A 24,221-nucleotide genomic window follows, 5' to 3' on the forward strand; every position below is an offset into this window, starting at 1 on the left:
AATTTTTATTTAATATAAAAATGTTCACCTCATAAATTGCCCTAAAATATGACAGGGACATCTGTAACTAATCCAGATGTTTTAAAAACTAAATAAATGCTCTATCATATTTTACATCATAGTGAATATCTAAAATAGATAAAGTGGCATCAAGGAGCAAAATTACAGAGGAAAAAACATTATTTAAAGATAAATTATGATAAAGCAACATATACATGCTTATAGAGAGTATGCATATCAATTCATTCAGAGAATTCAAAAACACGAAGGTAAAAAGTGTGCCATTTTCCTTGATTTCTTATATTACTATTTCATTCTTTCTAATCTTACTTTTGCTAACGTTGTTAGCAAAATTTCTTGACTGGCAACAATGCTGGGGATTCCATATGAAGTATAAGAAAGAAAGAGTCATTGGCTCAAAAATAGGTTGGGAGGAACCCTAAAGGTTAGCTGGTCCAATCACTTATTCATGCTTGAATCATTTAAATAACATCCCAACTAATGCTCATGCAGTCGGTGGCTCTCACCTCTGCTAATGTTGTTTCAAATATCTTTCAGGAGGACTGCAAGATCACTGCATGCCCCCATGATGACGCCAGTCCCCTAGAGGGAATCCCCAAAGGTAGCATTTCTGGAAATATTTATCATATCTCTAAGGGCAGTTTCCAAAGCCAGCAGGCCTTCCGTGGTGTGCCAGAGTCAGCTTGTACCAAATCATGAGAGCCAATTGTGTGTGTCTCTTCCCAACTCCATGCATAATGAGCTCATGTTGGTAGCTTAAAATTGGCCATGGTGGGAATATATACCCCATGGAAACTGGCAAAACCTACAAATCAAGCTTTTTTTCCCTGATTGTTAAGAGCTGGTTGTTAAACATTTATCCACACACCATTGCTTATGCATGGTACTTAGGGTTAGGCTGGGAAAACTGACACAATTTTCAAATTAGCCTTTGCTACTATCTCCTCCATCATTCCCTGGATAACCCACAGAGAGCTCTCGCTTAACATGTCCAAAGCTAAATGCATTATCTTTTTCTCCAAGCATATTCCCCCTGCTATATTTCTCATCTCATTGAACTATATCAGCATCTACCCAGTTATTTTGGAACTCTTTCTAAATATTCCATGCCACAAATCCCCATATTCCATCTGTTGGAAAATCATAGAGTGTACCTCTTTAATATTTCTCTCAGGCTCTCTATTCTGAACTAAGTCCCTAATTTAGGTCCTTATCACCTTCTATCTGAACTATTATATTAGCTTCCTAAATATCTTCATGGATACAATTTGTTCTCTCTCCAACTGAGCCTGTTCCCTCCCCTGCTTATACTTTTACCCCAAAGGTCCCCATAACTTAAAAGATAAATTCAGTTGTATAGTTTAGTACACGTTGTTCTTCATGATCTGCTTTCTGGGAACTTCTCTAATAAGCTGCTATCCCCCAACCTCCATTCAATTTATGCTTAGACAAAACTGGACTACTCCTTATTCTCTAGCAGAACCAAAATGCTTCACCATTTCATGCTGTGTTCACGATGTCTCCTCCTGAAACTCCTTCTCCTCACTTTGGTTAATTCAAATTTGTCTTCAAGATTCCCTTAAGATAGCTTCTTGAAGGAAGTTGACTTTTATTCAGCAAATATTTCTTTAGAACCTATTGCGTATTGGGCATTATTATAAGTACTGTAAGAGCATAGTAGTGGATGACATAGGGGCCGATGGGACCTGAGTGCTACCAGAGAGAAACAAGTAATAGAGTAGATGCTATCATATATTATAGGTGATCATTGCTATAGAAAAAAATAAAAAATAAAGCAGGAAAAGAATGAGAAGAAAGGGAGTTTAGGAGTGGAGAGGGTCCAGGATGAACTTATTGGGAAGGTGTATTTAAGCAGAGACCAGAAAGAAACTGAGAGGTACACCCGACAGACAATCGTTCTAGGCAGATAGAACAGAAAGTGCAAAGGCCTTAAGAAGGGGTGGAGGGCACGCTTGATGTATTCAAGAAACAGCAAAGGGACAAATGTGTCTGAACCAGATGGTGCAAGGGAGGAGTGTGGAGGGAAGGAGTAGAAAGGTAATGGAGGTGGGAAGGTCTTATTGAGTTTTACTGACCATCGGCAGGATTTTTAATTCTGTTACGAGTTAGATGGGAGATGTTTGGAGAGTTTTGAGCAGAGGTTGGGGTTATTAAAAAGAAATGAGATAATGTATAAGACAAGACATGGCTTATGTTTTAAGGGATCACTCTGGATTCTCTATTGATAAGAGAATCTAGGTCAGGAGTTGGGGGGAAAGGTGAAAAGAAACCTGAGTGCTACCAGAGTAAACAGGAATACCAGTCAGTAAGCATAAGAATCCAGGTGAAAAAATGATATGGACTTGGCCCACGGTGATAGCAAATGAGATAATGTCAAAGTGGGATTTGGCATGTGTCTTAGCTCAAGCTGCCCTAACAAACTATCACAGATTGGGGGGCTTAAACAAAAGAAGTGCAGGTGCAAACACGGTCAAGTTCTGGTGAGAGCCCCCCTTCCTGGTTTGGAGATCGTCTTCTTGCTGTGTCCTCACATGGCAGAGAAAGAGAGTTCTGGTGTCTTTTCCTCTTTTTTTTATAAGGGCATTCATCTTACAATTATGGCCCCACCCTCATGAACTAATCTAGACCTAATTATCTCCCCAGGACCAAACACTATCACATTGGGGATTAGGGCTTCATCATATGAATTATGCAGGACACAATACAGTGCATAGCAACATGTATGTTAAAGATTCACCTGACAGAATTTGATGATGGATGGCATGTAGGTGTGAGATAAAGGGAGGAGTTAAAGACATTGCTATGTTTTAGCAAGAGTAACTAGAAGTTGATAGTTGTCATTTACTGAAATGGTAAAAATTCGGGTAGAAGGACTGGTTCCTTTGTAGAGATGTGAATGGACCTAGAATCTGTCATACAGAGTGAAGTAAGTCAGAAAGAGAAAAACAAATATCATATATTAACACATATATGTAGAATCTAGAAAAAGGGTACAGATGAACCTATTTCCAGGGCAGGAATAGAGACGCAGATGTAGAGAATGAACATGTGGATGCAGTGGGGGAAGGGGAGGGTGGGACAAATTGTGGGATTAGGAATGACATATATACACTACCATGTGTAAAATAGATAGCTAGTGGGAACCTGCTGTATAGCACAGGAAGCTCAGCTCAGTGCTCTGTGGTGACCTAGATGGGTGGAATGGGGGGGTGGGAGGGAGGTCCAAGAGGGAGGGGATATATGTATACATATCGCTGACTCACTTCATTATACGGCAGAAACTAACACAACATTGCAAAACAATTATACTCCAATAAAAAAAAAAGGAAAGTTTAGTCTTGGATACATTGTCAGACGCATATTAGACATTCATGTGGATATGCGGAGTAGGGAGTTGAATCTTGGAATTCAGGGCAGCAGTCTGAATTAGAGAATACATTTGGGACTGTCATTTAATAGATGGTATTTGAAATCTATAAGTTGAAAGAGATCCTTAAGGGAATGACTGAGTCCTGAAGTTCTTCAATACTCAGTGTTGTATAAGATGAAGAGTAACTAGCCAAGTTGAGAAACAGTGAGAAAGACGGGAGAAAGAGTGACCAAGAGAGGAGCCAAATGATGAGAGTGAGAAGTCCTGGAAACCAAAGACTGCTGATGGATCAAGTGAAATGAAAATCAAGAATTTGTCATTGGCGTTAAAGAAATGGAAGAAGAATTGGTGATGTAAGAGAAAAAAGGAAAGTTTGCTGAAATAATGTTCCTGAGTTGGTACAAAGCAAGGAGCTCAGAGCACAAGTAGAAGGGGTTGCCTCAGATGGCAGCAGAAATAGTTCATCCACAGTGACCAGGAGAGAAGGCAAAGTCTATAGGTCAAGGTTTAGGTAGGTTAGATGGGGCGGTGGTAGTTTGTGGAAATTCCCTTCTGGTTGTTTTTATTTTCTCGGTGAGCTAGGAAGCAAGATCATCAGCAATGAGTGACTGGAGTGGAGGTATTAGAAAATTTAGAAGTTTGAAGCCAGAGGAGAAGCTGTGAGTCAGACATTGAGAAGAGTTGGGGAGGCATGGACCAGGGTCCGTGCAAGCTCAGGAGTCATGCATTTAAAGTAAGATCAGTCAGGAGGGCTGTGTATTACTTGCCACATGCAAGATTCATGGTGCAAGTGCAGAGTAGGTGAAAGGCTTAATTTAATCAAGACTGGGGTTTTGGCACACAAGTATGAGGAAGGAAAAGAGAGAGCAAGTGGAAAATGTATACATTTAACATTGTATCTTCAGTGCCCACTCCAATGCCTGGCAAAATGGCAGGTTTGATAAATTAATGAAAGATAAAAGCTTACTAAACAGCAAATAAGTTCCCAAATGCCCATTATGCACTCAGCAATGCTGACACAACATATATTATTAAATAATAACCATTGTTTATAGAACACCTACTACTTGCAAGGCATTTACTAGATATGTTACAAGTATTATCTCTTAATCCTAACCAAAAAAAAAAAAAAAAGAAAAGAAAGCAGAAAAAAAGAAAGAAAAAAACCTGAGAGGCATCTTATTCTAGAGATGAGGGAATTTAGGCTTGAAGAGAGAGATGCCCAAGGTCACATGACTGGTAATTGGATGCAGAGAATTTACACCCAGCAATCTAACTCCAGAGTCTATGATCATAACCAAAGCAGTATAATACTTCCCCACTGCAGTAATTGTGGGTGTTCAGTAAATGGTAGCCACTATTACTGACAATAATAGTTTACCATCATATGACTGATTTAGAGATTATGTATTCATGCATTCACTTTCTCAACAAACATTGTTTTGTTTCTTTTTGTGGTTTAGGTACTGTGCTAGGCACTGGTGATTCAATTGTGATTTAGAGTTTCTGCTTCTGAAATGAGCTTCTTTGCCTTTTCATGTCACTATGTAATTTTCAGGAGGGCAGACTGCCTGATGCTCAGTGTATGTTAGGTTTCATAAAGTATATTTACTTTAACTTGACTGTACTATAAATTACTTCCTAGAAAGGCAGCAGGTCCATAATCTGGGATCTGTGAGTGGGACTTTATCTCCCTACAATGCCAGTTACTAACTGTATGAATTGGGCCAATCACTTAATTCTATAAGTGCATCTTAATTTCATCACTTGCAACAATGTGATGAAATTTTGCCTTATCTAGTATAGGGTTGTTAAAAAGATCAAATGAGATACAGTGTAAGAAAATACTAGACAAACTGTCACCTGAAACTAATGTTAATTATTACTTTAAGCCCTTGCAAAAAAGCTTATACAACTACATTGAGGATATTAACTTCCTTATTTTTAATGTAATTGAGGATTTTAAGGTAGAGGGTTATATCTTGGAAGGGCAGTATCTTTACTATGACAGTATCCTTACTGTCTTTACTAATGACAGTGTCATTACCACTACATTTTTATTAAGGGTTCCCATGGTCCGTGTCATTGCACTGGAACTATGTAGCTAATAACATTTTTTAAAAAATTCTAAGTAATTATTGTACAATGCTAGGCCCTTCTCTATACCCTAGCTACCACATATACCATATAGTATATTGTTAGACTTGCATTAGCAAACAGATACTTTTCATTTTGCAAATAGAGATTCAGCACTTACTTTTAATTTGCATGGAATTAAGATCAATTCTTATTTTGCTGAAAACAGTGTGTCCAGCGGCCAAGTAGTCATTTTTACACTCACAGTCTTGCCTCCTGCTTCCATTAAAAGGACATTCATATGGATTTTGCAGTCTGTAACAACATTAAAATATTTTAGTATTAGATACCGTTATTAGACCATAATGCAGATAAATGGTAAACTTTGCAAGTGGGAAGGTAAAAGACACACTCTTCAATATTTTAACAAGTTAAATGTGAAAGAAGTAAAAATCACTCAACAACTTAAATGTCAAAGAAATAAAAAATGATCAATGGGAAATTCAAGACCAGTTTGTGGAAAAATAATTCAGCTGTAGTTCTCCTAGCTTTTGTTACTGGAATTAATTTGATTTCTATGAAAATACACACAGGTCTTAAATTCTTCCCTCCCCTGTTGTCTCACTGCTCACCCATAGTATCCTTCTTAGTCAGTCTCTCTGTGAGTACATGTTAATGCCCAAATCTTTTTTATTGAACAGGCATGGACAACATCTGGCTTAGGTCCTAATATGTCCACGTGTTCCTAAATTACTTGTCCCACTGGGAGCTATTCAAGTACCACTCTGAACCCTGGAACTTCTAATTCTCTTGAAGGACCATAAAAATGCACAGATAAGGCAAAACACAGCATATACCTAAAGCCATACACTTCAGAAAAGTTGTCTTCTTCACCTTTGACCAATGTTATATATTCCTTGGGGTTCTGCAAGTGCATGCCAGCACAATAGATCTAAAGAGGAAATGCAAAGATCTAGAAAAGCTTTTTTCAAAGTCAACAGTCAATGTTAAAATCAAATAGGAACTGTCTTCATAATACCTTTATTATTCTTCCTTTAATGTTAAGGTAATAGTCACCATCCTTGGTAACGTTGTTTTTCACTTGGATTTCTTTACAGCTGGTAAATATTTTACCTTCAAGGACAAGTGAGTACAACTTATCAACAATGAACAAATTACAGACACAACATGAATTTAACTCACTGACACCACTATTGTTATAGTCTGAAAAAAAACAGACCTTTCATTTTGTGGAGTGTATGACTACTCTAAATATTTATTTTCAGATTTTAATTAAAACTTCTTAGGAATGCTTAGGTTCTAGATTTTTGAAGTCTAGTACTTACAGTCATGGACATAACATTTCTTTTGAGCATCTGGTTTTAAACTCTTTAAACATAAGTCACTGGACCAACCATTGTCAGTTAGGCATTCCACTCTTCTCTCCATTATCCCAACTCCACAAGTCACAGAGCACTGTGAACAGAGTAAAATTTGAAGGTAAAGTATATAATGGATAATAAGGCCAGTAAATACATATCTCCTCTTTTCAAACTAGGTCCTTTTGGAACAAACTGATGATCAATAATGGCTAGAATTACTGCAGACACAAAAATATCCTGGAGGCTAGAGAGTCACAGGTGGGGCTAATCCTTAAGAAACTGAATCTATTCTTTCTCAGTTACTGGCTTCTTTCCATTTATTTTGTAAAGTTAGCTCAGCAGTATATTGTAAATACTTGATAAATATTAATTAATGACAGTTATTCAGACTACTGAGTTTTTACTCATTACTGTATGCTAAGTTTGCAAAGCAATATTTACTTGCTTTCTATCAATTAAATTGGAAATGGAATATGGTGCAAATAACCTGTATTACTCATACATTAGATTTATTTACTTTTTCACTTAACTAATAAGTATTGCTTAAGCATCTATTCAAAATGCAAGCCACTGTGCCAGGCTCTCTGAGGAACAGAAACGAGTATTAGTTATGGTCTCTGCTTAAGGCAGGTTATAGCAAACATAGAAAAAGAGATGATAACTGATAAATAAAGTGACAGACAATAGGGGTATGAGACAACTCTGATATCTAGTTAGACGTGCAGAATACTAGGCATCCCACAACTAGAAAGTCTCATTCAGAAGATTTTAAATACATAATTATATACTGACCTTGCTCCATTTTCCAACTTTCCAAGTGGCCATATGCAAACAGGTTCTAAAATTGCATTTGTAAACCTGAGGGGAAGGCAGCACAGGGCATTCTTGATAGTCTATAGGCCACAGCTCATGAAGCTTGTATTTCTCAGTAGATCGGATCCCAATGCAATATGTAATCCTTTGTTGGTAACTAAATCCACAGTTACCTGCACACTGAAAAATACAATGTTATGAAGGGAGAAGAAGATGCCCTTAAACTTAACCTGGGTTAAGCACCACTACTTTCCAGGTGCTTAATATATACTATGTTATGGTATCCCCACAACAATCCTATTTATTAGCCTCATTTACAGATGGGTAAACAAAGTTCAGAGGTATGAGGCAACTTTCGCAGAGTTGTACCAGTATGGAAAGGATCCAGATTCAGGATAGATTGTCTATTTGTAGTGCCTATGTTTTTTCTGTTTGTTCATTGGTTTGTTTTCTTGGTCACACTACAAAGAATAGCTTAACTGAATGAAAATTTATCTCCTGATAAGCACAGCTTTAGAGAAATGAAACATATCAAGGGTTCTTACCTGAAATAAAGGACATTTATTAGTCTTAATGTACTTGTAACTCTATATAAGTTTAGCATATATTTATCTCTATACATACAATGTGATGTGTACTACCATTTGACTAGAATAGGTAAGTGATTTAGATATAAATTAACGATCCAGAGAAAAAAAATGGGCAAATAGATTTCTGACTTCAGCAAAAAGGAGTGACAAGGAATAGAGTTACCATCTGACCTAAAACAACAAAAACACCTGAACAAAATATGTATTGATAAAACAATGGTTCTTAAGACACTGGACATTAGGCAATAAAGGACAGTGATCCCTGGGAGATGGAAACAAACAAAGTGACCCTATAATTGCTCCAGCTTAATGTTTTGAGAGAGTTTCCAGGTTTTGAAACAAGGAAAGGGATCTCAAGGGGACAGCAGAGTTCTGACCAGTGCCAACATGTGAGAACACCAACTGAGGCCAACGGATGAACCGATTAAAAGACATATGGGGACGTCCCTGGTGGTCCAGTAGGTAAGACTCCGTGCTCCCATGCAGGGGGCCTGGGTTCGATCCCTGGTCGGGGAACTAGATCTCACATGCATGCTACAACTGAAAGTCCACATGCCGCAACTAAGAAGTCCGCATGCCACTACTGAAAGATCCCATATGCCACAACTAAAGATCCCGCATGCCACAACAAAGATATCATGTGCCTCAACTAAGACCTGGTGCAACATAAATAAATAAATAAATAAATAAATAAATATTTTTAAATAAATAAATGACATATGAATCACTGTATCTGGCACACACACAGGACAAAATATAGTGTCTGTTCCCTTCATTCAGACTGGAAAACCTTGTATACATGCAGCAATAGATAGAGTACTCAAAAGGTACTCTTGCCACAGTAGAGAGGAATAGCTAACCCTAGACTAAACAATGAACTGGTCTCCCATAAAAAAATCTTAAGAGCAAGACAAGATCACACTTCTTACCGACAAAATAACTGCATTCTGGACAAAGCTCAAAATATACATCTAGGAATAAAAACTATCCAGTAGCCAACAAAGTAAAATTCATAATGCCTGGCATGCAATAAAAAATTAACTGGCATGCAAAGAGGCAGGAAAATATAACCTATGATGAGGAGAAATATCTATCTATCAAAGCAGACCCCAAGGGGTGAGTGACATCGGTGAAAACAGTAGAGCAAGGACATCTGAAAATGTTCTCTTCTATAAAGGCAATGAGAAAACTGACAAAACTTGTGAAAATCAACTTTTTCAGAGCTCTGTAAATTAACGAAAGGCTTGCAGCAATCCAGGAAGCATTTATTAAAGAAATAAGGCTAAATCTCAGTAAGAAGAGTGAGCTTTGTGTGTTTTAGTTTGCCCTATTCCCATTCTCCCTCTTCAGCTCTATGGGGGGCTTGAAAATCAATAGCCCTGTAAACATAGTGAAAAACAAAAGTGTGGAAGCCACCAGAAGGATTGGACATCTGTCTAAGCCTCATTTCCAGAGAACTGTCATTATTTGAACTGTTTTGTGGTTTTCTGAAAGACCTCACTTGCAATTCTCTATTTGACTTTACCCAGCGCTTGCCCAGTGCTAAAAGCCTTCTCCTTGGAGGCATTTTTGAACACAATTAAAGGCTACTGTTTAACTTTGCAGCTTCCAGAGGAAGTGGATAACAGTCAGGCAAGCAATGGGCTACCAAAAAAAGCTTAAAAGGAAAAGCTGGGAAAGGAGATGTCCACAGGGGCTTTAAAAGCTCCAACAGAGTCATAGATAACTAGAAGGCCATGGACATACATAAGGTTGTGCACATGTCTAGGGCTGTGTGCAAGCTTAGGAAATATCTGAGAAGTACCAACACTCTCATTTCTGGCTGATGTCAAGGCTCTACTCAAGCAGGAAGTTAAGGTTAAGGAAGAGTTGTCAACTGCCTCATCTAGTGTTGAAGAGCCCACACATGCCAACAGAGCCCCTTGGCAAAGACTGGAGATTACTGGTTCCAAGTATCTCAGGAAATCACTATCCAGTCATTAGTTGAAAACTAATCAAATAGAGACTTTAGTGACCACATGAGACAAAGAATACAGACTTTACAGTTAGTTCAGAAAAGTCACTGACCAAACAAACAAACAACAACAAACAGCAGTAACAACAAACTCTGGGAAGACGGGAGAACCTGTGTAGAAATCTGTGTGTAGAAATCTGTGTAGACCTATAACAAGTAAAGAGATTGAATTAATTAACAAAAACTTCACACAAATAAAAACCCAGGACCAGAGCCTTCATTGGTGAATTCCCCCAAAAGTTTAAAGAAGAATTATCACCCTCCCCCTCCAAAACACTTCCAAAAGATAGAATAGAAAAGAACACTTCCTAATTTGTCATATGAGGCCAGTATTTCCCTCATACCAAAACTAGGCAGACATAACAAGGAACGAAAACTACAGACCAATATCTCTTATGAATATAGATGCAAAAATCCTCAACAAAACACTAGCAAAACAATCCCAGAAGCATCTAAAAAGGATCATACACCATGACAAAGTAAGATGTATCCCAGGAATGTAACATTGTTTCAACATGTGAAATCAATCAATGGAATACATCATACAAATAGACTCATAAAGACCACATGAGCATCTCAATAGATGCAAAAGAAGCATTTGACAAATTCTAACACATTTTCATGATACAAACACCAAGCAAACTAAGAATAGGAGGGTATGATAAAGAGAATCTACAAAAAAATCCATAGCTAACCTATTCAATTATGAAAATTGAAAGTTTTCCTCTAAAGAGAAGGATATCTGTTTTTACCACTTCTACTCAACATTGTTTTGGTGTTTCTAGCCAGGGAAACTAGGCAAGAAAAAGAAATAAAAGGCACCCAGATTTAAAGGAAGAAATAAAACTACCTGGATTTGCAAATGATATACTTCTGTATATAGAAAACGCTAAGTAATCCACATAAAAAAAGAACTGGGCTCAGTAAATGTGTTTAACATACAAAAATCAATTCTATCTCTACACATTATGAATGGACAAGCAGAAAATGAAATTAAGAGTATAATTCCATTTTCAGGAGCATAAAAAATTAATAAAATTTTTAGGAACAAAATTAACCAAAAAAGTGTAAGATTTGTACAATGAAAACTATAAACTATAAAGCATCCTTGAAAGAAATTAATAAGACCTAAATAAATGGAAAGACATGTCAATTCATGGATTGCAAGACACTATTAAGATGGCAACATTCCCCAAACTGATCAAGATTCAATGTAATCTCTAACAAAACCCTAGCTGGAGTTAACACAGAATATGACAAGTTGATCCTAAAATTTATATAGGAATGTAAGGGACACAGCATAAGCAAATAATCTTGAAAAGGAAAAACAAAATCGGTTCTCTCACACTTCCTGATTTCAAAACTTACTATAAAACTACCTTACTATAAGACCAAGACTATGTGGTACCGATATAAGGATAGGCACATAGATCAGGGAACTGAATTCAGAGTTCAAAAATAACTCTTCAGTAATAGATAATTCAATGAGGAAAGAACAGTTTTTTCCAAAAATTGTGTTGGAACATCTGGATAGCCACATGCAAAAGGATAAAGTTGGACCCTTCACATCATATACAAAAACTAATACAAAGTGGATTACAGACCTAAACGTATCAGCTAAAATTATAAAGTTCTTAGAACAAAATATAAGTGTGAAACTTTGTAACCTTGGATGGGCAATAATTTCTTAGAAATGATACCTAAAGTACAAGTGAACAAAAAAAATAAATTTGACCTCATCAAAATTAAATACATCTGTGCACAAAAGACACTATCAAGAAAGTGAAAATGCAAAAGAAAAAGTTACAACTGACACTACAGAAATACAAGGATCATAAAAGATTACTGCAAACAATTAGATAACTACGCCAACTAATTAGATAACCTAGAAGACATGGATAAATTTCTAGATATGTTCAATCTCCCAAGACTGAACCAGGAAGAAATAGAAGATATGAACAGCCCAATCACATGCACTGAAATTGAAACTGTGATTTAAAAACTCCCAACAAACAAAAGTCCAGGACCTGATGGCTTCACAGGCGAGTTCTGTCAAAAATTTAGAGAAAAGTTAACACCTATCGTTCTCAAAATATTCCAAAAAATTGCCAATGAAGGAACACTTCCAAATTCATTCTACAAGGCCAGCATTACCCTGATACCAAAACTAGACAAAGATATCACACACACACACACACAAACACACACACACACAAATACAGGTCAATATCACTGATGAACATAGATGCAAAAATCCTCAACAAAATATTAGCAAACCAAATTTAAGTGGGATTTAGTCCAGGGATGCAAGGATGGTTCAATATCCACAAATCAATCAACATGATATACCACATTAAGAAAATGAAGGATAAAAATCATATGATTATTTCAATTGTACAGGGAACATACCTCAATATAATAAAGGTTATATATGACAAACCCACAGCTAACATCACACTCAGTGGTGACAAGTTGAAAGCTTTTCCTCTAAGCCTTCCTCTAAGATCAAGAACAAGTCAAAGATCCCACTCTCACCACTTTTATTCACCATAGTTTTGGAAGTTCTAGCTACAGCAGTCAGACAAGAAAAAGAGATAAAAGACATTCAAATTGGAAAGGAAGAAGCAAAACTGTAACCATTTGCAGATTACAGGATATTATATATAGAAAACCCTAAAGACTCCACCAAAAAACTATTGAAACTAACGAATGAATTCACTAAAGTTGTAGGATACAAAATCAATACACAGAAATCTGTTGCATTTCTATACACTAACAACAAACTATCAGAAAGAAAAATGTTAAAAAACATTCCATTTACAATTGCATCAAAAGGAATAAAATACCTAGGAATAAATTTAACCAAGGAGGTGAAAGACCTGTACTCTGCAAACTATAAGACATTGATGAAAGAATTGAAGATGACACAAGTAAATGGAAAGATACATCATGCTCATGGATTGGAAGAATTAATATTGTTAAAATGTCTACACTACCCAAAGCAATCTATAGATTTAATGCAACCTATCAAAACACCAATGGCATTTTTCACAGAACTAGAACAAAGAATCCAAAAATTTGAATGGAACCACAAAAGGCCTGGAATAGCCAAAGCAATCTTAAGAAAACAAACAAACAAAAAAAGCCCCCAAAAAACCCAAAGCTGGAGTTACCATGCTCTTGGATTTCAAACTGTATTATAAATCTATAGTAATCAAAACTGTATGATACTGGCACAAAAACAGACACATAGCTGAATGGTACAGAACAGAGATCCCAGAAATAAACCCACGCTTATATGGTCAATTAATCTACAACACAAAGCTAGGAATATACAATGGGGAAAAGAGAGTCTCATTGCTAAATGGCATTCGGAAAACTCGACAGCTACGTGCTAAAGAATAAAACTGGATGATTTCCTTACACCATACACAAAAATAAACTCAAAATGGCTAAAGATTTAAATGTAAGATCTGAAACCCTAAAACTCCTGGAAGAAAACATAAGTAATATGCTCTTTCACACCAATCTTAGCAGTATTTTCTAGTATACATCTCCTCAGGCAAGGGCAACAAAAGCGAAAACAAACAAATGGGACCACATCACAATAAAAACCTTTGGCACAGCAAAGGAAACTATCAAAAAAGTGAAAAGACAGCCTACTGAATGGGACAATATATTTGCAATGATATATCGGATAAGGGGTTAATATCCAAAATATATAAAGAACTCACACATCTGAATATCAAAAAAAAGCAAACAATTCAGTTTAAAAATGGGCAGAGGATCTGAATAGATATTTTTCCGAGGAAGACATACAGATGGCCAACAGACACATGTAAAAATGCTCAACATTACTAATCATCAAGGAATTTCAAATAAAAACTGTGATATCACCTCATACCTGTCAGAATGGCTATAATCAAAAAGACAATAAACAAACAAGTGCTGGCAAGGATATGGAGAAAAGGGAACCCTCCTGCACTGCTGGTGGGTGTATAAATTGGTACAGCCACTATGGAAAATATTATAGCATTTCCTCAAAAAATTGTGAATGGGAATTACCATATGATCCAGCAAAATTCCACTTCTGGATATTTTCCTGAAGAAAACAAAAACACTAACTCAAAAAGATATATGCACGCCAATATTTATTGCAGCATTGATTACAACATTCAAGATATGGAAGCAACCTAAGTTTCCATAAATAGATGAATAAAGAAGCGATAGATAGATGATTGATTGATAGATGATAGATTAGATAGATAGATAGATAGATAGATAGATGATAGATATAGATAGACAGATAGATAGATAGATGGATGATAGACAGAGATAGATATATGCTGTACCCCTTAAACTTATACAGGGCTGTGCGTCAATTATATCTCAATAAAACCAGAAGAGAAAATTTTTTTAAAGCAGCCAACTATGCAGGGACAGATGCCAAACCTTTCCTGGTAGTAGGTTTCAAAGTTGTCACCGCTTCAGAACTGCACCAGAGTTTAACATACATGTCGCTATTACTGTATTTGCACCATCCAACTGCCAGCAATTTTATCCCTTAGATTGATATGCACACCATCATCTGCTCCCATGTTCAAATTTAGACCCAGTTTCAACTGGGTCAAATTTGAAACTCAGTTGTGTTTTCCAGGAGGGAAAATTCTCAGCTTCCTTCCTTTGCCTTACCTGTGATGAGTCTCCCGTTACCACAATATACTTGCAGGGAGGGTTTCTGCACTTTCTGATTGCAAGAGGTCTGGTTGAAGGATCGCAGAAACTTTCATTCACTTGCATGTTTTGTGCACCCATGCACTTCACTTGCCGATGTGTCTCTCTTTTCTTACATGACGTTGAACACTAGAAATACAATGACGAAATGAAGAGCACATTCTTTCACTGAACGGCTGTCAAAGTTTACTTGACAATACTCACATCCAGCCACTCTCCCGCCACCCAATGGTACTGTATGCAGTCCTGACGCCAACATTGTCTCTGAAAAGAAGGCCGCGTGGACTGATCACACTTTTCTTCCACCACCCGACCAACGCCTCGCAGTCTGCAGTACACATCCCTTTGCTGAACTCCAGAGCCACAGGTCACAGAGCACTACGAAGAAGCCCAAACGATTGGAATAATTAACTAACAAATATCAGATTATGTAAAAATCGCAAAGTAGAGCAAAATTATACCATGCATTAGATAGAAAATACACGCAAGAAGTATTGCAATACCTATTCAAGTCTTGTAGAAACTATGACCAGATACTCCATCCGAATTGATAGCTCTCTCTTCTGATTTAAACATACTTAATATCTATAAAATTTACCACACAAACTGTTCTACTACTACATTGGTTTTGAACATTATTTAAATATTGAAATTACGCTGTATGCATAATCTCCCTCAAAGCAACAATAATTTCCAAGTTTGGGTTCTATCCATCTTTATACCTGCCGTCCCTACTACAGCTTGGGGATCCAAACATTTGCTGATTTGTTGACTCGTGATTATATTTCAGTGGAGAGGTGTTTTGGGAAACTGACCGTGTAAGCTTACAGTTTACTTAGACAACCTTGTTTTAGCCTCTCCTCTCACTTGTCTTATCTGTACAAGGAAGATTTTGTGTTATTTGTAAAGTTTCACAGAACATGTCCCACACATTTATTCCTCGCAACAGCTCTACAAAGGAGGCACCAGGGCTAAGGGCCCAGGACTTAGCTAAGAGATGCTAAGTCATTTGCCTGAGCTGCTACGCGAAGTCAGTGGCGAAGCAGGTTTAAGTCCGCTTCTTTCTGACTGCAGCCTTTGAGCTCTCCCCGTGCTGCCTCCACGGGATGGAGAAGGACTTGGCAACTTCTCAGGGCTTTCTCAACACCGCAAGGCCAAACCATAAAACAGCAGGGCCTGACCACAACCAAGAGCTGGGATGCCAACATTAATAAAGTGGGGAGAACATCTAAGGGTATTTATTTAATTTGTGAGCTTGGTTTTTATACTCTTTGTTATTCCAGAAGGGATTGGAGGTCACATTGAGTGTTACATGGGGCCTCATGGCTGTTCGCAACTGTGACAGTGTACGGGTAAAAATTCAGGTTTTTCATTAAGGTCTCTATTTCTGCAGGATTCACAGAGTCAGTGGTTGCTTTTTTCTCTAACAGTAAATATGTCTCTGCAGAATATGGTTTCATCATGAATTTTAAAACACTTAAAGCCCACAAAAGCTAAGAACATAATTCACCTGTTAGAGTCAAGTTCCTCTTATAAACTCTTGCAACAATTTTACTCTAGTGGCACCTTTAAATTTAGTTTTCTGTCTTGTGTGTATAAGCGGCAACCACTGACTTAAAAGAGGATTTTTATATTTTTTTAACTTACAAAGAACATTATGCATATCTACATCACTTACTTATATTGACCCTCATTTTATGCTTTAGCAGTTGAATTTTGACAGCTCATTGAACGTTTTCACAAAAAAGACATGGCTCTTTTGTATGGAGATAATAATAACTTAATGTGTATTTTGCGCAGGGCACAATATTAAGCAGACTAAGATGTCAGGATGTAGCTTAACTTATCTGAACCTCTGCTGAAAATGTTTAGTCTATAAAATAAGGCTCCTGCAAACATTTTCCAGTGATAATTTCACAAATATAAACCATATTCGGAAAACTTCCTACTTCTAAACCTGAAAAAAAATTCCTGAAAACAAATTTCACGAAGCACAATTTAGCAAGAAGTTCTTTCAGATAAATATCGTTTTCTACAGTTAAATAATCCACAGTGGCTGACTGATCCTTTGACCACAGCATGCATTCAGAAGAATTCACTGACACCATAGCGAGCTACTATAATGGACCTCACCCTCAAAGGAAAAAAAAAACTGGACTACTGCTTGGAAGGACACAAGTAACTTTTGTTTTTCAGCATTTTTTAGAGATAAGAGTACAAAAAACTAAACTGATGTGATTTTAGATTTGAATAGAGGAGAGAATTCATTGCTCAAATGAAGTATTTCTTAGCCTCATGTCATCGATACTAACTGCCAAGTCCAAGAGATACTTTTCAAGTCTTTTCTTAGTTAATCTCACTGACACCTTCAGCACCAGTGACCACATTCTGTTGAGCCTTTCTGGCCTCTGTGATTGAAATCCCCTCTGGTTCCAGGTACTCTCCTCTTGGAGTCCTTAACTGACTCTATTTTCTCTGTTTAGCCTTTGAATGTTAGCATCTCCCAGGGTTCTCTTTATAACTTGCTTCTCTTTATACCCTCTGAGCTCTCTCTGAGCAATTTCTTGTATGTCCCAATAATTTCTAAATCTGTTCTCTCCAGCCTTGATCATAATTCTGAGCTCTCCATTTATATTTTCATGTATTTACAAGGAATTTTTCATGTATTGACAAGAATTTTCATGTATTTTCTACATAGATATGTCAAAGGCACCTCAAATCCAACGTTTCCAAAGCCTAATTTATCACCTTTGCCCATCAGCTTCTCTTCCGGGCTGCGGATGCTGTGAAGATATGATAACTCGCTCTTACGTCCAGCGACTTATTAGAATGACCTCCCAAGGTACAGCTGTAACTCCAGAGTAGTCATCCTTATTCAACAGCTTTATTGAACCACATTTTTATAAGCATGTTAAATTTTATCTTTCTTTAAAAATCCAAGTAACTCATATGAAGGCAATGCGAGTCTATCATTATGAGTATGACACAAATAATTGATTGGAAGGCACTAACTGACCGCCACTGCATAATTTAACTCAGAGAGGAAAAATCAGCCAAATTTCCTATTCATGCGTACATGTACTACAACACTGCATAGCCTGGTGCTTTAAAGACTTGACAGTGGAAGTGGAGAAGGTAAGTTTTAGCCAGTCCACAGGTACTGTAGTTGTTTTAGCTACTGTAGAGCAGAGATGAAGAAATGTTAGAACATGCATTGCCAAAATGGGTTCATTAAGGCTAACTCACTCTGTTATTTAATAAACAATTATTTAAAATGTAATAGTAAAGTCCTTTCTTGATGCATTATTTATAATTTCTTGTTAATGGATTAAGGTTTTGATTTTATTATAGTCAGTTATTTGTAACTGTAGTTTATTTCAAATGAATCAATACTGTAGCAGTAGTATTAGCAGTAGTACAGGATTTTGAGTTAGAAAAGACTCTAGGAATATCTAATTCCAATTCCTCTTCCATCCTGAAATCTATTTTACAGCAGTAGTGAATGAATGAATATCAAACCTACCCATACTTCCATAGCCTCAGTATGAGTAAGTCCACTATATCCTGAAAGCAATCATTTCATTTTTGGGTGACTCTGCAGTTTTAGCAAATACTCTCCTATATTGAGCTGAAATATTCTTCCATAAACTTTACCCACTGTCTAGAACCTGTCCTCCTTATCAGCATAGAACAAATACATACTTACTTTCATGTGAGAAAGTATAAAGGTGTGAGGCCTGGAAAGGGAGCAGCTATTTTATGACCATTAGGAGTTGATCAACAGAATCACAGAAATGCCAATCCAGCACCCTGCCATTGTGGAGCTACTGAATCAAACTTAAATCTAGTGACCTTCTGGTCTTGTTAAGTAAAGAATAAATGACTTTGAGTTCAAGCCACTAATAATTAGTGCTTTTCCTACTTGCAACAGAACACAGTGGAACTGATACAGAATAGTTATAACAATTCGACTGTGCTTCTCTGGGGATTTGATAATTTGTCAAGACTTTTCTTACAGTGTGGGTCTCAGAATAGGTACTGCTCCAAAAATCTGACCAGAATTTATTAGTGCAAAGTTTTGAACACTCTTCATGTATTAATGTAGCCTAATATGTTGCTAGTGATTTAAGCAACTACACCATAGTCAATACATAATCAATTAAACCCTCAGTTATTTTCCTAAGATATGTAAAATCCATATATATCTTAAGTTTATGCAACAGACTTTTTACATATAAATAAGCCTGTAATGAACTCAACACAACATAGAAATTACGTTTCTGTTGAATGCATTGTTAATGTGTCATCCAGTGACATTCTGCAATTGTTGACTTCAGGTGCCTTGTAAGAGGGGAGATACATTGCTAAGGAAGTAAAAGACATTGCTAAGGAAGTATAAAGATGAGCTCAGGTAAAATGATAATTATAAAATAATTATGACAGCAACTACAGTAGGTAAGACTCAGACAAGTGTTCAAAGGCTCACCGCCCCCCCACCCCCATCACTTCCTGGCCTGTGACCTGCACAAGCTATTCAGTACTTAACTCCTATAAGCCATTGTTTCCTCGTCTGCATAATGAATAATACCTACAGTTGGGAAGAATACAGAAGTCTCTCAGCAGTGTCAGGAAGTGACTGTCCCTTGCTGCTTCCTTCCTATTCCCATTTTATTCACTTTTCTTACAGAGATACAAATATTTTTGCCTTGAAAAGTTTCTCAACACATGCCTCAAACCAAAGAGTATTAGTCGTCTCAGCCCACTCAAAGATAGACCATCTTAAGTATCAAGAAAGATGATAAAGGAAGAGAGTTAACAGGCAGCATAGAAATTCGAAAACAGAATTGATGGCACTAGCTAGAAAAGATTGAGAAGCATAGTTCACCCAGCCCCAGAACAAAAAGACATCCTCTCTGGCCTTGGCCTCAGCCTGTCTTCCTGGAAGAAAACTCACTTAACCTGGGTGTAAAGATGAAGAGGCTCTGCATTCTTGGTCAGGGGCTGTGGGGACTTAAGATTTACCATCTTTTTAGATTATAAAAGATATATATGTATACATTACAATTTTTTCAAATATGACTATATTTGAAATCAAATATGATTTATATATGTATTTTGGAAATATAGAAAATATGGAATTACAGAAATACAAAATCACTTAACCATGTCAGCATTTAGCAAATAGTTTCCAAAAAAATATTTTTTCAGATTAGATGTTTTGGGAAAGGGGGGCACTAACCGGTAGACTTGTGAGATTTTGGAACTCATATTACATTTGGTTCCAGCTCTGATCTTAAAATACTACAAAGAAAATAACGGGTCCCTGAAAAGAGGGACCAAGTAAGTGGCTGCCATCACGAGGCTCTAGATTCAATAGGGTTGCCTGAGATTCTTCAAGTATCTTTCTAAGCTGTCCGGCAGGTTTGCCATGATCAAGGGGAGGTGAGAATTCTGGATGATTTTTTTTTTTTTTTCTGAGTATAAAAACTACGTTTGGGGGCTTCCCTGGTGGCGCAATGGTTGGGAATCCGCCTGCTGATGCAGGGGACACGGGTTCGAGCCCTGGTCTGGGAGGATCCCGCGTGCCGCGGAGCAACTGGGCCCGTGAGCCACAACTACTGAGCCTGCACGTCTGGAGCCTGTGCTCCGCAACGGGAGAGGCCGCGGTGGTGGGAGGCCCGCGCGCCGCGATGAAGGGTGGCCCCCTCTTGCCGGGACTGGGGAGGGCCCTAGCGCGGAAGCGAAGACCCAGCATAGCAATCAATCAGTCAATGGATAAATAAATGAATCAAAAAAAAAAAAAAAAAAGTAAGCAGAAACCCACAGGTTTAAAAAAAAAAAAAAAAAAAAAGCAGCCCAAATCCCAGTCTACTAGAGGGCACCCTTCCATTTATATATATATAAAAAAAAAAACTACGTTTGGATGGCACTGAACTAAGCATGAGACCATGAGGATACTAACACCCCATGCTAGCCTTAAAAACTTGAATTTACAAGTGAAGCTGGTATTCCCAAATGGGTAAAATTAGGTGAAAACAAAAACAAAAAGCCTGGTTCCAGAAATAAGAGGATGAGGCTTTTTTCTTTTTAAATGATTCCAGTATTTATTTTGCCTCTAAACGTATACCTCTGGACCCTAGGGACAAAGGAATCTATATAGCAATGTTTGTTCCTGTTTGGCTGCAGTCATTAAAATGCATTACTAAATCCTTTCATTAAAAAAAATGATATCAAATACCAAATGAAGAGTGTTAACTTCAAAACTCATTTGAGCACCTCTGTGGTCACAGTTTGCCAAATAAGTCTTTCCATTAGAGGTACAATGTAAAATAGTAATAAAATGAAATTATAGTGAGGGATTCTAGTAAAGCAATGTTACAATTTATGCAGTTGGAACAAAGTAGCAACCAGTGATTATCTTGTAACTACCTCTGAAATTACACTTGTGTTGAATATATTATTATATGCAGCTCACTGACAGTCTGCAATTGTTAACTTCATGTGGGTACTTTTTATAGAATAAATCAAAGCCAGCGACTTCACTAGTGGTCATTTGCTTCTGGCAGAGTTTTGGGGACTGTGTGGGTGTATGAAGCTAATTTCTATGACAAGGAAAACCAATTCAAAGAAGAAAAGCTGACTCTGTACAAAAGCATCTGTGCTTTTTATCGTCTTTACATATTCATATCTGTATCTTAGAAACCCCTGAAATACATTCCTTTAGTGAATCTTATATAATTTCAGAGTTGGTGGCAAGCCAAGGACAAGTTGTTAGCACCGATGATTGATTCACTGTTGTGGAGCTGGAGGTCAAGGGTCAGGAAGTGTCCCTCATGAATAGCAACCGCAGCAGCTGCAGCAGCTGCAAGGCAGCAAAAGAATCCTGGGGATCAACAGGGATGCTGGTGGCCGAAAAGCAGAGTCTCTCCCACTTCCACCAGCGGCTCCTGCCTGTTGTCAGGTTTAGAAGGTATCTGCCATGTGCTGGATGCAGTGCCTTTAGAGTGTTTCCCGCTCCCAGGGAAAGCTACTTTGCTGTTATTCTGTCATATCTTGGTCCGGATAAACTAAGGCAAACTCCCACTTTAAGCAAAACCGCAATATGACAAATATATAAATTAAGAGACAGCAGGGTTTTTTTTCAACTAAATTACAGTATTCAAAATAAGAAGTATTTAGCCAGATACCAAGCTGGGTGCTTAGTGAACAAGATATCCATTGTATCTAAGATTCTGTGGCCTGAGATAATGCTGAAGAAATAGACATGGTTAGGCTTTAGACTTACCTCCTAAACACAACGGTAAGTCGTAGAAGAATTAAGAGACACGATAATATGAGTTCTTCTAGAGCTCACACTAAATGTAAGCAAATAATGGCAAATATATATGTTGGGAGGTCATCATACACCTGGAAACAGATGATGATGAACTAGACTGGGATGATTGCCATGGAGATTCAAGAGTTACTTTTTTTTTTTTTTAACATCTTTATTGGAGTATAATTGCTTTACAATGGTGTGTTACTTTCTGCTTTATAACAAAGTAAATCAGTTATATATATATATATGTTCCCATATCTCTTCTCTCTTGCATCTCACTCCCTCCCACCCTCCCTATCCCACCCCTCTAGGTGGTCACAAAGCACCAAGCTGATCTCCCTGTGCTATGCGGCTGCTTCCCACTAGCTATCTATTTTACATTTGGTAGTGTATATATGTCCATGCCACTCTCTCACCCTGTCACATCTTACCCCTCCCCCTCCCCATATCCTCAAGTCCATTCTCTAGTAGGTCTGTGTCTTTATTCCCGTCTTGCCACTAGGTTCTTCATGACCTTTTTTTTTTTCCCCCTTAGATTCCATATATATGTGTTAGCATACTGTATTTGTTTTTCTCTTTCTGACTTACTTCACTCTGTATGACAGACTCTAACTCCATCCACCTCACTACAAATACCTCCATTTCGTTTCTTTTTATGGCTGAGTAATATTCCATTGTATATATGTGCCACATCTTCTTTATCCATTCATCCGATGATGGACACTTAGGTTGCTTCCATGTCCTGGCTATTGTAAATAGAGCTGCAATGAACATTTTGGTGCATGACTCTTTTTGAATTATGGTTTTCTCAGGGTATACGCCCAGTAGTGGGATTGCTGGGTCATATGGTAGTTCTATTTTTAGTTTTTTAAGGAACCTCCATACTGTTCTCCATAGTGGCTGTATCAATTTACATTCCCACCAACAGTGCAAGAGGGTTCCCTTTTCTCCACACCCTCTCCAGCACTTACTGTTTCTAGATTTTTTGATGATGGCCATTCTGACTGGTGTGAGATGATATCTCATTGTAGTTTTGATTTGCATTTCTCTAATGATTAATGATGTTGAGCATTCTTTCATGTGTTTATTGGCAATCTGTATATCTTCTTTGGAGAAATGTCTATTTAGGTCTTCTGCCCACTTTTGGATTGGGTTGTTTGTTTTTTTGTTATTGAGCTGCATGAGCTGCTCAAGAGTTACTTTGATGGGAGAATTGAGAGAAGCTAGGGAATAACTAACTGAGGGGTCAAGGGAGACGGGATGGACCCAGTGTTTCTTTTATGAACGACTTAGTAGGTAGTAGTGGCATTCACTAAATAAAACAGGTTAATGGGATATCTTTTAAATAATGGCCTCTGCTAAACCACAAAATTAATTTTATTTACTGTACCAAAATTCAGGGTAGAAGTAAGTGCCCAGATATATATTTTTTTTGTTTTGAGAAGAAAAACAGAGACATGTTTGCCCCTAGTTTTCAGTCAAAGATGAACCACAATTCTCAGCACCCTAACACTTGACAGAGGCCAACTCTTCCACACAGAAACCTGAGAAGCTCACTCAATTTGGGAGCTTTTTATTCAAAAATAATGATGCGTTGACACCGTCACTTTAAAAGCTGGTGCTCTGCCACCAAGGATCTGATCTCACAGAGTGAAGGATGAAAACTTAGAGGCCCAGGGAAACCCCACTTCTAGCTCCTGTCTGAACCCCTATCTTCCTAACATAGCTCCAACATCAGACAGAGACAAGGAAGTTCCATCAGCAGATGAGGTTATTTTTCCCATCGTAGGACTAGCTCCTCTAAGACATGGATAAGTATCCTGAGATACTGCTGAGAGCAGCCAGATAGCTTTGCTGAAAGCCTAGCCCCACTGAAATCAGG

General features: G+C 37.6%; 1 protein-coding gene across 5 annotated transcripts in view; it reads right to left on the minus strand.

Annotated features, from left to right (window-relative positions):
• ADAMTS20 (ADAM metallopeptidase with thrombospondin type 1 motif 20) overlaps positions 1–24,221 on the minus strand; it is a 232,748-nt gene that overhangs the window by 26,740 nt on the left and 181,787 nt on the right. For all 5 annotated transcript variants that reach the window (XM_082349310.1, XM_082349311.1, XM_082349313.1 and 2 more), the window contains 7 exons: positions 15,226–15,399; positions 14,980–15,150; positions 7,663–7,863; positions 6,835–6,964; positions 6,528–6,622; positions 6,346–6,440; positions 5,670–5,803 (listed from right to left, as the gene is read on the minus strand). In XM_082349310.1, the coding sequence (XP_082205436.1) occupies positions 5,670–5,803; positions 6,346–6,440; positions 6,528–6,622; positions 6,835–6,964; positions 7,663–7,863; positions 14,980–15,150; positions 15,226–15,399 (1,000 nt within the window). The remainder of the gene's footprint in view (positions 1–5,669; positions 5,804–6,345; positions 6,441–6,527; positions 6,623–6,834; positions 6,965–7,662; positions 7,864–14,979; positions 15,151–15,225; positions 15,400–24,221) is intronic.

This window comes from Balaenoptera borealis (assembly GCF_965194805.1).
Source record: "Balaenoptera borealis genome assembly, chromosome: 13".
Taxonomy (NCBI): Eukaryota; Metazoa; Chordata; class Mammalia; order Artiodactyla; family Balaenopteridae; genus Balaenoptera; species Balaenoptera borealis.